The following is a 14,586-nucleotide window of genomic DNA, read 5'->3' as shown; positions in this document are numbered from 1 at the left end:
ACCTAGCAGGACTGACTTCAACGACCTCCTTCGCTGTGCTGGCTACTTTCCCGCCCCGTTGCCACCACTATTTGCGATACTTCAGTTGCTATTAGTGCCCGCTTTGGTTGCCCAGCGACAAATTGGCAGCAGACATAGCAAACTTGAACAAGCTTTCATCCAGACGACAATTTTTGCCTCTGACCTACCTCAACTGTTGAGACACCCGACAGTTCAAGTCCGTTGCTGCGTTCTGTGCTTCTTCTCATAGCTTCACCGCTTACGACCGAAACGACTATCGGACCCCGATCGACGATTTTGATGCCGCATCATTAGCGCTATATTACGCATACTGTATCTTTCGCGACGCGCATATCTAGGCCGACGTATCTCATACGTGGCTATTTGAAAATCATCAAACTTAAGATATAAACGACTGCTGGGTAGAATCAGCAGCTCCTTGTCAAACTGGATCCAGTCATCACAATGTCGCAACAACCGCACGATATGGGTTACCTGGACTATGGTACCTCGACCAATCGTTCCCCGAACTCGAGACAGAACTATGCCACAGCTGGTGGCTTCGCTGCCGGACTATCGCTACCTCGCCAGGCTCAACGCCCCTTTGACGCTCCCCTAGGCTCATCTGCGCTTTACCCTGCCGACAGAATTGCAAGTGGTTACAGCCATCGCGGTATGGATAACATGGCTGGCGGTATGCAAGGTTATATGTTGGACAACGGCCAGGCTTGGAACTACAACACGAGTGGTGTGGCCACTGTCAACGGAGCTGTGAACGGCCCTGGCCGACAGCGAAACGTCAACCGCCGAGCCGCTCTTCCTCAGGTATGTGAATATGGCGGAATCACAAAACGAAACTAACACAAACACAGACTTGGACAGACCACAGCGGTCTTGGCATTCATGGTAGCCACGGGGGTCTTCAGCCCTACCAAGGCGGTATGAACAACAACATGTCAAATGGCAATCTCCGCGTTGATCACCCTGGATCTCACGGTTCTCCCACAGATCTTCGATCAAACACCTCCGATGCCGACCAGCTTATCCCCACTGCCATCGTTATCAAGAACATCCCCTTTGCCGTACGAAAGGAGACCCTTGCTTCGATTATGCTCGAAATGCACCTTCCTCAGCCATATGCCTTCAACTACCACTTTGACAATGGTGTTTTCCGTGGCTTGGCTTTCGCCAACTTCCAGTCCGCAGAGGACACACGCATGGTCATTGAAGCTATGAACGGTATGGATGTTCACGGCCGCAAGTTGCGTGTTGAATACAAGAAGATGCTCCCTGAGGCTGAGCGGGAGAGGATTGAACGGGAGAAGCGTGAGCGCCGTGGACAGCTTGAGGAGCAGCACAGAGCACCGATGCTGCACCAGCAGAGCTCTATCCAGTCGCTCGGTAGCCTTTCGCAGTCTCAGGCCCGCGGACCTTCGCACCTCGGCATGCTCGACGCGTCCAGGGTTCAGTCCCCCTCAATTACCATGCCTGGAGATGTCGATCTGAATGATCCCCAAACCCTCGAGTTCTACACTGAGCTGGTTATGTTCCGCCGTGATGACTCGCGTGAAATTCTGGTCTTCCCTCCCGGCATCGCCCCTGAGCACCGCCGATCTATTCACATCCTTGCCCATAACATGGGTCTTGAGCATCAATCTATGGGAGAAGCCGAGTCCCGACAGCTTACTGTGCTCAAGCGACAGCAGCCTTCCCCCACTGCCAACATTCACACTCAACCGGCTACCAGCCTCGACATGCACAAGCGTGGCCTCAGCCGTGCCGCCACCTTCGACTTTGCTGCAGATCGCGAGACGAGGGCTGCCAGCAGCAACTATGCCCATGTCATCGGTCGCCAAGGCCCCACTCTTGAGCTGCCTGGAAGCCCTGATGGAAACAGCATTCCCAACAACCTCCGAGCTGCCAAGAGCTTTGCCGATCTCCGATCTTTCACCCCTAGCCCTTCGCAGACATCTTCCAGCTACCTCGGGCCCTCTGGTATGAACAACATGGGTGGTAACTCCACTGCGCGTTTCGGTGACTACATGGGTAGTGGTGGTGCCATGTCCCCTTCGGGCCACCCTGGCAGCGCCGGTACTCCCGGTCCCAAGAATGAACAGGCTCTCCTCAACAGCCTCAACAACCTGAACTTGGGTTACGACCCCGCCTCTATGCAGAGCCAGGCGCGAAGCACTCCCGGCGCCATTGGCAGCCAGCGCCCTGGTAACAGCTCTAAGGGAGCTCCCGAGCGCCAGCCCCGCGGACCCGAGTGGGAGTCCAACGCTGGATTTTCTGGACGTCGTGCCAACGGCCACGCCACACGAGGTAGCGGTATGTTGAACGAAACATGATAATATGAGTATGGGCTAACTTTGATCTAGACTCGTCGGATAACGGAGCTCGTGTCGGCTCTAGCTCCACTAACGCCTCGCGATACCACTGAGTGTGATCGTTCGCTTACCCCTGGTGGGCCAAGGCCTGAGCGACCTGGAAACCCGTCCCCGGCTGTATTTGCGCGTGTCCTCATGGATTAACGACAACGAAAACGACGCATCGATATTTTACATCGCATTTGCTATTACGACTTGTAATATTTACATACCTGGGGAAGTGTCGACAAGCTTTCGCCTTGTCCTGTCTTGTTAAACCCCATTGCATATAGTTTACGTGGGAATGGTTTTATGACTTTTTTGAAGATTGTTGGGGACGAGTGGCCTCTAAGTGGCCGACTTGATGACAGCTACCGATGAGAGAGTATGGGATAGGATATCTGGATACACAATGTTTTCAACACACCTGGGCAACCAAACATGGAAGGTCACGAACCAATTGGCAAGACGCATAACCTGGAATACCCTCGCCTGTACCCCGACAAGACCTACGACCACTACCTGACGATTATGACGCTTTTACGACGTTACGTCTAGACAGCTATACCGGCTTCTCCTCATCAGGCTGTGTACATCGCCAGCAATGGGAGGAGTTGCCTCGGCGACTACAATCTACTACTATACCCACCAAATAATTTCTGTCTAGGCGCTGCTCCTGGCATGACCGCGACGATGAAGACGATATGGAGACGCCCGAGTCCGGCTATTGGACTCCAGGGCATGCAAGAGGCGGCTGATGGAGGAGTGAGGGCCGCGTTGGAATGGAAAAGAAAAAAGTTACAATTACCTGGTTTTGCATTAGTTGCTTATTGTTTCAGTTTATGGTTCTGTTATCGTTTCTGATTTTGTGCCCAGATGGCCATGGTGAAGGGTCTTTGGTGCCGCTCGATTTAATTCTGAATTTGCTTGGTAGCGAGGATTGGAAGGCCTTGGGGGAAAGGTAGCGCGTGTATGGCATAGGGAGTATAGTAGGAGTTGTAAACGAATAAGAGGATGATCAGCGAAGACCAGAGAAGAGTTGAGTGGCTTGTGCCTATTCTATTTTCAAGCTGCAAAGTAACTGCGTGTTTGTGTGTTTATTCAATATACGTAAATTTGTTACTATTGTACTGTCCATGCATGGATCGAGTGAATGACTGATATTCGTGCCTGAGGTTGTTTGCCTACCTACGTACCTATTGTCCACTTGTTGGCAATGACAGGACCTACGTGTTTCTTTCTATATCCAACTGCAGGCTACATGTCCTAAGCTCAGTTGGCAACAAACTCGACGAGAAAACTCAGTCTGCATGACCCAAACATCAACTTGAATCGCCAAGATCTGACTCTCTTACCTTTAAAGTCTTGATTATTAAGACATTTTCGACAACAACCGGCATTAATACCTGAAACGATCTAGTCCCCTACTCTGATAGGACAAGTTGCCCCATCGCCTCTATCCACCAACAGGCGACGTCATCTCCACTTGTAAGAGAAGCATTGACTGAGAGTTGACGTTAACGTTGACGTCGGAACTGCGGATATTTAACTTCTTTCTCTCTTTCTTCGTCATGGCTAGTTTTATCTCTTCTTACCTACCATTCGGAAAATCTGAATCAAACAATATGGCGACTCCTGAGACGAACAAGCAGTGGACTACTGGTCAGGATGGCCTCGAGAACTTGAAGTTTGGCGACGGAGAGGTTCCGAAGCCTAAGGATGGTGAGGTTCTGGTCAAGATCCATGCCGTTGGCTTGAATTACCGTGACACTGAAGGTGGGTTATCCTTTGTTGCAAAAACGAGTTGGGCTAACTGTGTAAGTCATCAATGGCGATTATAACCATCACGCCTCAGTTCAAGACACTACCGCTTTGGTGCCCTGCTCCGACATGTGCGGTACCGTCATCCAGAGCTCTTCATCCAAGCTCAAGGCTGGAACTCGCGTCATGTCCATCTTCAACCAGACTCATCTCACCGGTCAAGTCAAGGAAGCTGATATGGCCTCTGGTCTCGGCCTTCCTCTCTCCGGTGTTCTAACAGAGTACCGCTGCTTTTCCGCCGACAGCCTCGTCCTCGTCCCGGACTACCTCTCCGATGAGGAGGCTGCCTGTCTACCCATCGCTGCCGTCACAGCCTGGATGTGTATCAACGGCATGCGACCTCTAGGTCAACCAGCTGATGGCAACAAGAAGAAGGAGAGTGTTCTCCTACAAGGTACAGGCGGTGTCGCTATTGCGGGTCTCCAAATCGCAAAGGCAGCTGGCCTCAACGTCATCATCACTTCTTCGTCCGACGATAAGCTCGAGCGCGCAAAGAAGGATCTCGGTGCCGACACAGGCATTAACTACCGTACACATTGGGAGTGGCAAGACCCCGTCATGAAAGCCACCAACAACCAGGGCGCCGACATCATCTTCGAGACAGGCGGCGCACGCACACTGCGCAAGTCATTCGATTCAGTCGCTTTCGGCGGTCTGATCAACTGCGTCGGCTACCTCTCTGGCAAGGAGGAAGAGGAGGATATCGGCGGCAAGGTTGGCGTCAACGTCCTCGCTCTACGACGAAACGTGACGCTGAAGGGTATTCTCAACGGACCTAAGGATCGGTTTGAGGAGATGGTTACTTTTTACGAGAAGCATGGTATTCACCCTGTTATTTGCAAAACCTTTGGGTTTGAGGAGGCGAATAAGGCGCTTGAGTACTTGAGCAGCGGACAGCATTTCGGAAAGGTTGTTGTCAAGGTTTCCAAGAGTGGTTAGATATAATAGAAAGAATAATAAAAATCTTAGACAGACTATCCAGATTACTATTATCTGACATCCCTGAACGGTATAACTGCCTGTAGATAACACAGCAGGTTGATGTAAAGCACAGCCATTGATACCAGTACTGATCTCAAATAACACAACCTTTTCAAGTACTCAACAACACTACACAAAAAGCCTCGACGACCATGACTTGCTTTAAGAAAGAATGCTTCTACAACTCCAAAAAGTAGGTCTCGGAGGGAGTCGAACCCTCGCTGGCGGAATCAGAATCCGCAGTCATAACCGTTAGACCACGAAACCAAGGCTTTTAACTTGACGATCAAATCTGTTACAGCTAATTATGTTCGCTACACTAGCGGCTTGTGACAGCGATAGATTACCAGTTTTTACTTTGGCATTTACAGTAATGGTTAAAAGTGAGACCAACTGTCCCAACGGGGAATCGTTGGAATTGGCATCCGTTAGTGTTGCAGAAGTAAATAAAATGAACAAACCTCGGAATCTTGAGGTAACAACCAAGATCTAAACTCATGTTATTGCTTTGACGTGAGGATATACATTAGAGATGCACATGCACTGCATGGATTTTCTTCTTGGATGTGTAAGAGTTCGATCCGTCTATTACTATCATGAATGACAGAAAATATGTTCTAGAAGGCTTAGACTATCAAAAAGAAATCCTTACTAGTAGAAGCGACAATATGACAGGCAGATGAATTATTTTGTCTCACGCTCTCTGCGGCCGATTCTTGTGGCGCCACGCTGACCAAGGTACCGTGACCAACTTGAATGAGCTCATAGCTGTATTAAGTCGCATATAAAGCCTTTTCTTTCAATACTCAGTATCAGCAACTCTTTGGTACAGCTCGTATGTTGGAATCCACCAGGTCCAGCCTGTTAACCAAAGGAGCAAACACAAAATCCTGGATAGGCTTGAGAATGAGTATAATTTCATTCATCCTCCATCCAAGCAACGGAACTAAAGCGCCGATAAAAGCATCCATGAGAAAGTGGTTCGCTGTCGCAACAATTGTGATGAGCATGGCAGTAGGCCACAGGGGAGCAAGTACACGCATAAATCGATGCGGAGAGAATTTGCATATGCAGACGGCGAAGAAGAGAGCTGTCCCAAAGTGTAAACTCGGCATAGCGGCGATAGTCAATTGAAATCGATTGTTGTTCCAAACATTAGAACCGCCAGCTTTACTGTGAAGAACATCGACGAATCCATACTCGGGAGGTAGTAGACGCGGAGGTGAACAGCGCCAAAAGGTAACAATAACAAAAGCGATTGCATTGTCAGCAGCGATCGTACGACGAATTCGTTGGAATGTAGAAGGCGGGAGATAAGTATATACGTAGATTAGGAAGAGAATGCCAACGCTGATATGTGAGTAGTAGACCTTGGCGAGGATGGGCATAAGCCATGATTGTTGATGCATTATATACGACTGGAAACGCTGCTCGATATCAAGACCAAAAGTTGATTCAACATAGAGGATTTGGAGAGCGTGATCTCGTGCGCGGTTGAAGACAGCTTCATTGCCTGCGATTGTCCTGGCTGAAACTGCTCGGAGACCTTGATATATCCTACTCGGGTCAGCATCTTCATGTTACTTTCAGAGGGCATTGCATACCAGTATGTCAAATTCCAATACCAAATCTCTATTAAAAATGGAAAAGTGTTGAAGAAGCGTGATAGAAGAACGAAGAGAAAGTTTGGAGCTTTGCGCGTAGGTCGTTCACTTTGTTGAAGTAGAGCCGGCTTCAGAGGCGGCGAGTCGACGTATCTCTGACCATTCTCAATATCTTCCGAGGATTCATTGTATGAAGCTTGAGTTTCCCGTCTTCTGTTGACGAGACATCCTGCTGTGAAAGCCAGGACAATGACTGTAACACGTGGTTAGATATCATGTGAGTGACGGGTTAGCTAGATCTGAACTTACACACTGGCTCCACCACATTCTTTGAAGCTACAACCATGATCGTGAGAAAATACAAAACTTTTGAACAAGACAATAGCCAGAAAATAGAACTATATATAAAGGTAGAATAGAGGATGTGGAAACTAAACCGGAAGGAAAAGGAGGGCAGTGTCAAGATAAAAGGCCAAGCTTCAGGTTACACCCACCATCCAACAACTTATTGGGTAAACCGCAGTAAAAGTAGGGACAAGGTACAGGTACAGTAGGCGAAACAAGGAAACCAGGCACGAGACATCGGGTTGATGACGAAAATAGCTTGTCACGGAGAATAGCAAGTGCATGTACACTCCACACCCGCTTTGGCACTTGTTTAAGACGTTGGCTTGATCTTATTAGTGTTGCACTGCATATTTGATACTGTAGTCGATTGAAGGTGTTTTCTAGTTGTGGTGTCCAGGAACTTGACATGCATCAAGACTCTTGGCAGGCTTGGTATAGGTACTCGGACTTTTTCACAAGTCATTGGACCACATAAATTAGTTATGGTAGGATACTATATATTTGCATGTTTGCTATCTATGACCTATCAGTAGGTATTCAACGCAGCTGTTGTCTGCTATCACAACGTAAGCTCACATCAGCTCTCGGCATACATATCATGCACCTAACCAACTATCCAATAAACTCCAATATTAAAGTGTAATAAGCTTAACTCTTATGCTCGTTGCCGTCAAATATGTATCAATGCCAAGTCACAGACAGCGGCACATTGCACCCAATGTGTAACCATGTGAGAATTTGTCCATCATCTTATGACTTCCGACAAGAACTCACCGGAGACAGCAGTTTCTCATTACGCCACATTTGTGGTCGGTTACAGGTTGTGGTCTATGTAGTTAATAGAGTTTTCTGCAAGAGCGTTGAGGCTAACCGTCATAGTGAAAGCTTAATGAGAAGCAACGAGTGATTGGATCAGAGTGAGATGCTTGTCTCTAAACGGGTGAGTGGTTCGGGTTTGACTTGAGCCCGAGATGTCCCCAGTATGTATGTGTATGCAAGCGCCCGCCCGCCAGATCAGGTGAAATCATATGGAAGCCATGAGAATCTATCTCCAGAGATTCAACCCCGGTGTGGAGTAAATATCCAGAGACTTGGTCTCGAGCCTCGATCTGAGCCTATCATGACACGACTAACACGCCGTTATTTCAAAAATGCCGAGATGACACTGCCTGTTCTTAGAGTCATGATGAGCTCACCTAAGTGTGATGAGTACTTGCATGATGCTCAACAGAACGGGTACTCGTATGAACAGCACCCAAGTTATACACGAAACCAGACCCTAATCTGTAGCTTGACAAACTTCCTCATTCAAGCTGCCCCTTTCCTTAGGGCTGAAATGGCACGACGCCGCAAAGCTTGTTCGACATAACATTTGACACTTGTCTGCCAAGACCATGTCTCGAGAGACGGTCCATTAATATCCGCAGCTTCCGAAGCAACCGAGCATTGGTTCTCTGCGTTTGGCTCTGGCGCTCAACAGTGGAACCTCATGCATGCAAGTAAACACGTCGACATGATCATAGATCATAGCAACTCATACATTAATTATCAAAACTAATCAGAGGAAGAACAACAAGGTTCTACCTCCATGAATCCTCCGCAAACACTCCATCCCAATCCTCCCCTTCTCCGGGGTATCATAGCATCCCAAATGTGAAAACGAGTTAAAGCACCCAAGAACCGATACCTCCAATACGTACGTCCCCGTGCATATGATACCAAATCGTACCACGGGAAATAACATGCGACGAGACCATAAAATATCAGCAACCTCTTAATAATGAACATGCTTGTCTTTTTTTATTCACCAATCGTGAATCGCTCCGAAATGCTCCCATGTGAAATGATGTCCTCCAGTGTGATGTACACTGTTGCAAATGCAACTTCTAGTCCACGACAAGGTGTCATGTTTCCATGACCTATCTCGTTAGGCATGTCGAAAGATTGATCGTCGGAACGAATTCCTCAACAGATTCTATGTTGCCATATACACATAGCGTTCGATTACTCGTAGCGTCTCGGGGCGCCAAAGGTATCAAGCACATGCTCTGATGTTCGAATAACCCAGTCAAGCTTGGCTCTCTCGAGGTTGGCGAGGAAGGGATCCGTAGGGAAACCGTCCTGGATACCGCCAATAAGAGGCTGAATGCGTCCAATGAGGAGCTGCATGGTCTGAGTCGTACTCTTGATCACATCACGAGCGCCGGATTGTTCCCATTCCTGTAACAGATTAGTTTTGGTCGTATCGGTAGGTAGAAGTGAACTCACAAAGGCAGGAAGGTTCTCCGCAAAGGCATTGAGAGCCATTTCGATCCATTCAACTTCCTCCTTGAGGCGAGCGTTGGGTTTCAGATCCTTGGAGATTGTGGCAATAACAACAAGCAACATAAGGAGAGGCAAGTTCTCGAACTTCTTGGGGGGGAATCGACTGAGGCAACGGCGGAAGATCTCTTCCTCGCGACCACTCTGGATCCACTGAATCATGGCATCCTGGTAACGACCCTCCTGGATAGCCTGCTCAACAATTCTGATGCGCTGCATCAAGTCGTGGTCCGCTTCAGGCTCCGTCTGGTTACGCTGACTAGCGTAGGCACCGGCAAGGGCACCAACACTCGCAGTAGGGGCGACGTAGTCAGAGGCCTGCTGGGAAGCCTGTGGGCTGTTCACATGCTGGGAACCGCGGGCGTACTGAGGACTACCGATGAACTGTTGGGCTTGGCTTACAGCCTGGCTGGGAGCCTGGCTTGGGTGGTAGCTGCCAGCGTGGCTTCCTTGAGCGTGATGCTGATTAGAAGTGGCATAACCATGGTGGGGAATGGGCTGGCCGTGACCAGCATTCTGAGGAATTCCAGAAAGTTCGTGAACAGGTTGCTGCTTAAACTTGAGGAATTCTGCGTGAAGAGTAGCCTGAGAAGCAGCCATGGTCTCGACAATGCCAGAAAGATGGGTGATGTGAGATGTAAGCTGGTCGATCTTGGCGCTATCGGCGGCATGCTGAGCTTTCATGTACTCAAACTGATCATGGTACTGCTGGTGCAGTTCACCAGCAACACGCTGCGACGCCTGAGTCGCAATGTTAGTGAAGGTAGGCGTGAGTCGCTGAGTCAGTGTCGCAACAACTTCCTGCTGGACACTCGTAGTGACGGTGTTTCCAACCCGTTCCGAGATGGCCTTCACGAAGTCGCCAGAGCGCAGAGATCTATTAAGCGCATGAGGGAGGGAGCCCTGAATCTCCTTTTGCACAGAAGATGCAAGGTGGGGCTGTAGCTTGTTCTCGAGAAGATCGGTAACAGCAGCACCCGCCTTGTCGCCAATGGCGGGGATGACGAGCTCGGTGAACTGGTGGTGGATGAGAGCCTCAAGAACCTTCTGAGTGTTTTCGTTCAGCACCTCCGAAACCATATCAAGGAGCTTAAGTTGGTGCTGGTTGAAATTCTCGTCACGGACACGATTGTCCTCATCGATCTTGCCGTGAAAGTTCTTGAAAGACGACTTGAGGGTATCGCCAACGCTCACGTTCAAACGGGCCTCGAGTCCAGAGATGGCAGCATCAAATGCCTCAGAAGAGACAGCAGGTGCGACAGCATTGTTTGCGCCCTTGGCATCCTTATTGCCAGCACGAGGCGTAGTCCCGTTAGTGGCAGCATCACCCTGGTTCGCGGCGTTCGCAGCATTCTTCTTCTTTCGTGACTTTCGCTCAGGCTTCTCCGATTGAGACTCCTTGGCAGACTGGACGGGCGTTTCAGCCTCCTTTGGCTCGCTCTTGGCCTTAGCTGGAGCAGCAGACTCAGATCCACGCTGAACAGACTCGGCCTGAGATCCGGGGGTGGTCTGCACATTCTCCTTGTTGCCGCGGTTAACAACACGGACAACGGATTCCCCGTTGCTGGCGGGAGTCGGGGCCTCGGCAGGTTGGGGCGCCTTGAGCTTGGAAACAGTGACGACGTTTTGGGCCACGGCGTCAACTGCGTCAAGCACCTTGTTGTCCTTAGACCATCCAAGCTCGGTCTGCTTGACAAGCAGGCAAGCAACACCCTTGGAGTGCATGGCATACAGCTCAAAGAGGGTGGGTTCGTCGGCGTCTTGGACCATAGCAGGTGTGCCAAGAATGTCAAGACTTCGCAGAATTCCCCGGTTAGCGAACGAGTACTCTCGCACACCACTAATGACAGCGGTACTATCCGGCTGAGGGATGGAGGAGTCCTGAGCAACAAGTCGCTGGATATATTCGGCCTGAGAGACACTCTTGAGGTTATACTTGGGTGCCGACAAGTGGGCAAAGTATATGGAGTTTCGTGTGGGGTGGCCAATGACAATCATGCCAGTGGCGGAGTGGTACATGACACTGCAGACAGCGTCGGACTCCTTGCTGTGGGGGAGATTGAACTCCTGCACCGGCTTACCGAGAGCAAGATCCCAAAGCTGCAGAGTGTGGTTCTGCTTCATTCCGACAATCATGTAACGAAGAGCACATCGCTTCTGGTAAGGTCGCTGCTTGTCAAGAAGCAGGACCGAGGTGGGCCAAGCCTTCTCGCCCTCAGGAGTGGTGGCAAGAGTCATCAAGGGTTCCTTGACCTCGAGGGAGGTCTGCGCGGGCATAGGAGCACGCGGGTCAGAGCCCTCCTTGACAGCAGTCAGGTCTCGAACATCCCAGAACTTGACCCGACCAGACTTGTCAAGAGAGACAATGACTGAGTCGTCCTGACTGAAGGTGAAGTCCTTGCCGGCCTTACCAGTGTTGATCTTCAGAGAGCATTGCTTAGCAAGGGTTTCGGTGTCGACAACGCGATCGTGGCCTGGCTTGAACAAGTTGTTTTGCAAGATGTAAGAAGGCCAGATGAGGTTGATAGACTTGCCGCGGCCAACAGCAAAGTACTCAGGGTGAATTGTGGAGGTGCGAGCGCGAGTCTTGAGAACACCGCCTGGGGCGTCGCCCTCCTGGGAGCTCATGGGAGGCAAAGCAAAGCCATACTGCTCCATGTGAGCATCCTCGATGTGATCCTTGTCACCATCACGGATCTGAACCCAGTAGACGGTGCCACTGATGCCAGTGCCGATGATGGCCTCACGATGAGCGCCGTCGTGATCAGTAGGCGTAACAGACATGGCGACGTTGAAAATACGATCCTTGGTATCGGTAAAGATCTTGGCATCCTTACCATCCTCCTGGCGAATGACACGAAGACCTCCCTGCTTGGACATACCATAGGCCATGTAGTTCTCAGTGGCAGTGTACAGGTTGCGATCGATCTGGTCGAATTCCTTCTTCAGTCGAGCGATGTCCATGATGGTCTCGTCGCGGAACAGAGGTCGTGGTTCAGTTCCCTCCTCCTGAAGCGTAATGGAGATCCATGGCTTCATGGGGAAGTTGAAAACCTTGACAGGAGGTGTCTCCTTTTCTTCAATTACAACAATCTCATCCTGGTCAGCACTCTCCCAGCTCTCCGCAACGCCTTGGGCAGCCTCGTCGACAATCTCGCGAACAGTTTCGGCAACGTCAGCTGAAAGGGCGGCCTCGAGAACGCCCTCGTTGTCGCTACGATCAAGTTCAGCCTGAATGGCCTGAGCGGCGATTTGAGCGCTGTCCTCGAATTCCTTCTTGGACTCTGCGTGGAGCATGTCGTCGAGGTCCTCGGCGATTTCAGCCTGGGCCCGTTCGTACTCCGCGCGCTCAAGCGCCTCAGTGGCATCATGATCAGCCTGCTGAGCAATATCTTCGACAGCCTCCGCGACGGTCGCCTTAGCCGCAGGACTATGGTTGTCGAAACCGGAGGTTGGGGGTGTGCCCTGCTTCACCGAAGGGTGAGACTGGATGGACGCAGTTCGAGTTGCTTTGCGACGAATCTGGTGGGGAGAAGTCGGGAAAGCAGCCCGCTCGCTACCAGCACCAACCGAATGTTCGTGACGGTGAGAGTGGTGAGAATGATGCGAGTGATGCGACGCAGCAGGTGAGTCCTTCTTCAGAATCTGGAATGGCAGAGCACTAGGCGACTGCGGAGCGCGACTGTGTCCCTGGCTCTGAGGAGAAGACTGAGCAAGGTTTCCCAGCAGCTGCTGGAAAAGAGCAGATGTATCAGCCTGGTTCTCCTGGGAGTTGGGATAGTAGGACTCGGAAGCGTTGGAAGGCGCATGAGAGTCGGCATATGATTCGGGGCGGTGTTGGTGGTTCGAGTACTGGTTGCCGTGCGAGTGCTGGTGCTGAGTGTACTGCTGCTGGTAAGCGCCCGAGTAACGGGCGGTTTCAGCGGGAGTGTTCTCGGGTGACTGCGGCGTAAGGTTCGTCGAACGGGAGGCCTCGGTCAGAACTGACTGCTGCTGGTCGCCTTGGCTAGGCTTAGGGCGGTTCAGAAGGTTCAGCAAGTAAGAACGGGTATCAGCAGGAGGCGAACCGTTGCCAAAAGCTTGCTGCGGGTGGACCTGTGGCTGCTTAGGCTCCTCAGGCTCATGGGCACCACGCATAAGGGCAGCCAAAAGACCAGTAGGGTCAGCAGAGGAAGGCGCAGGCTGATGGATCTGGGCAGGCAAAGGACTCTGAAGGATACCGCGGCCCTGCTGGGCATGCTGCTGGAACTGGTTGAACTGATGCATTTGGTGCTCGGGCGACAGCTGCTGATGGGGCTGCTGAGGAGATTGATGCTCCTGCTGCAACTCCTGAGGCTGCTGGGCTGGCTGCTGGTTGTGGCCATGAGCGCGTGCCTGCGCAGTCTGGCTCTGCAGCTGCGAACCACCCGAACCACTGAACTTGAGCAAGTTCAGCAAATTGGCAGTGCGATCAGAATTGTTGCCCATGTTGTTGGATGGCGGCGTGGGAGCCGGGGGCATGTCAAGGTTATCCATGGCAACAGCCTAGGAATTGGTGTCGAGTGCGGACTCGAAAAGAGTTACCGCTTGGCTCTGGGTGCTTTGAGTCTGAAGGTGATTCAGAATGGGAGGGAAAGCGGCAAAGGGAAGCGGAGGCGGACGAAAGCAAAGCAAACGGGCCGATCAGATTCCGAGAGAACGCCAAGGGAAAGGATGAAATAGGATGATGATTAGGTAGAGGGTAGAAAAGAGAAGGAGAGGAAAAAGAGAAAGCGATGATAGAATTGGAGAAAAGATGCGATTCTATTTTTTTGATCCTCTTCTTCGATGATGAGGCGAAGGTGGGTGGTTGACGTGGGTGAGAAAAAAACAAAAAAGTCGCGACCCGAGTTGATGACGGTGAAGACCAACCAGGTCAGGTCAGGTACCTGATACCTCTCTCAGGAAGGTAAAAATGGCTGGTAAGTGGCACTGGCACTGACCGGCACTGATAGAGCACCTAACTGTAGTAGGGTGGTACCTTTTTGCTAGTCCAACAAAGTAAAGCTAGCGGGAATGTTTGTAGAGGGAGAGCAAAGAAGGTGATGGTAGTAAAGCAAATGGAATTATCTGTGCGCTGTTTGCAAGTGTTTAGGGCGGCCTCAGAAAGTGACTTCAGTCAGTGA

At 50.7% G+C, this 14,586-nt stretch overlaps 4 protein-coding genes across 4 annotated transcripts; 2 read left to right on the top strand and 2 right to left on the bottom strand.

The window, feature by feature from the left end:
• Window positions 1–465: 465 nt before the first annotated feature.
• On the top strand, window positions 466–2,440 carry FIESC28_03854 (uncharacterized protein; the record flags this gene model as incomplete). Its single annotated transcript, XM_031158003.1, has 3 exons — window positions 466–825; window positions 873–2,328; window positions 2,379–2,440. 3 exons carry the CDS (start codon window positions 466–468, stop codon window positions 2,438–2,440), a joined length of 1,878 nt encoding a protein of 625 aa, XP_031017969.1.
• Window positions 2,441–3,991: 1,551 nt separating this feature from the next.
• On the top strand, window positions 3,992–5,126 carry FIESC28_03853 (uncharacterized protein; the record flags this gene model as incomplete). Its single annotated transcript, XM_031158002.1, has 2 exons — window positions 3,992–4,142; window positions 4,189–5,126. 2 exons carry the CDS (start codon window positions 3,992–3,994, stop codon window positions 5,124–5,126), a joined length of 1,089 nt encoding a protein of 362 aa, XP_031017968.1.
• Window positions 5,127–5,980: 854 nt separating this feature from the next.
• On the bottom strand, window positions 5,981–7,118 carry FIESC28_03852 (uncharacterized protein; the record flags this gene model as incomplete). Its single annotated transcript, XM_031158001.1, has 3 exons — window positions 5,981–6,725; window positions 6,773–7,025; window positions 7,082–7,118. The coding sequence occupies 3 exons, from the start codon at window positions 7,116–7,118 to the stop codon at window positions 5,981–5,983; spliced, it is 1,035 nt and encodes a 344-aa protein (XP_031017967.1).
• A 2,006-nt stretch (window positions 7,119–9,124) lies between these two features.
• FIESC28_03851 (uncharacterized protein) lies at window positions 9,125–13,909 on the bottom strand (the record flags this gene model as incomplete). The annotated part of the gene is made up of 2 exons (XM_031158000.1): window positions 9,125–9,340; window positions 9,389–13,909. 2 exons carry the CDS (start codon window positions 13,907–13,909, stop codon window positions 9,125–9,127), a joined length of 4,737 nt encoding a protein of 1,578 aa, XP_031017966.1.
• Between the last annotated feature and the right edge of the window lie 677 nt (window positions 13,910–14,586).

The sequence above is a fragment of the Fusarium coffeatum genome (assembly GCF_003316985.1).
Source record: "Fusarium coffeatum strain FIESC_28 chromosome Unknown BRIP53273_contig_80, whole genome shotgun sequence".
Lineage (NCBI taxonomy): Eukaryota > Fungi > Ascomycota > Sordariomycetes > Hypocreales > Nectriaceae > Fusarium > Fusarium coffeatum.
This window is presented reverse-complemented; position numbering and strand designations above follow the sequence as displayed.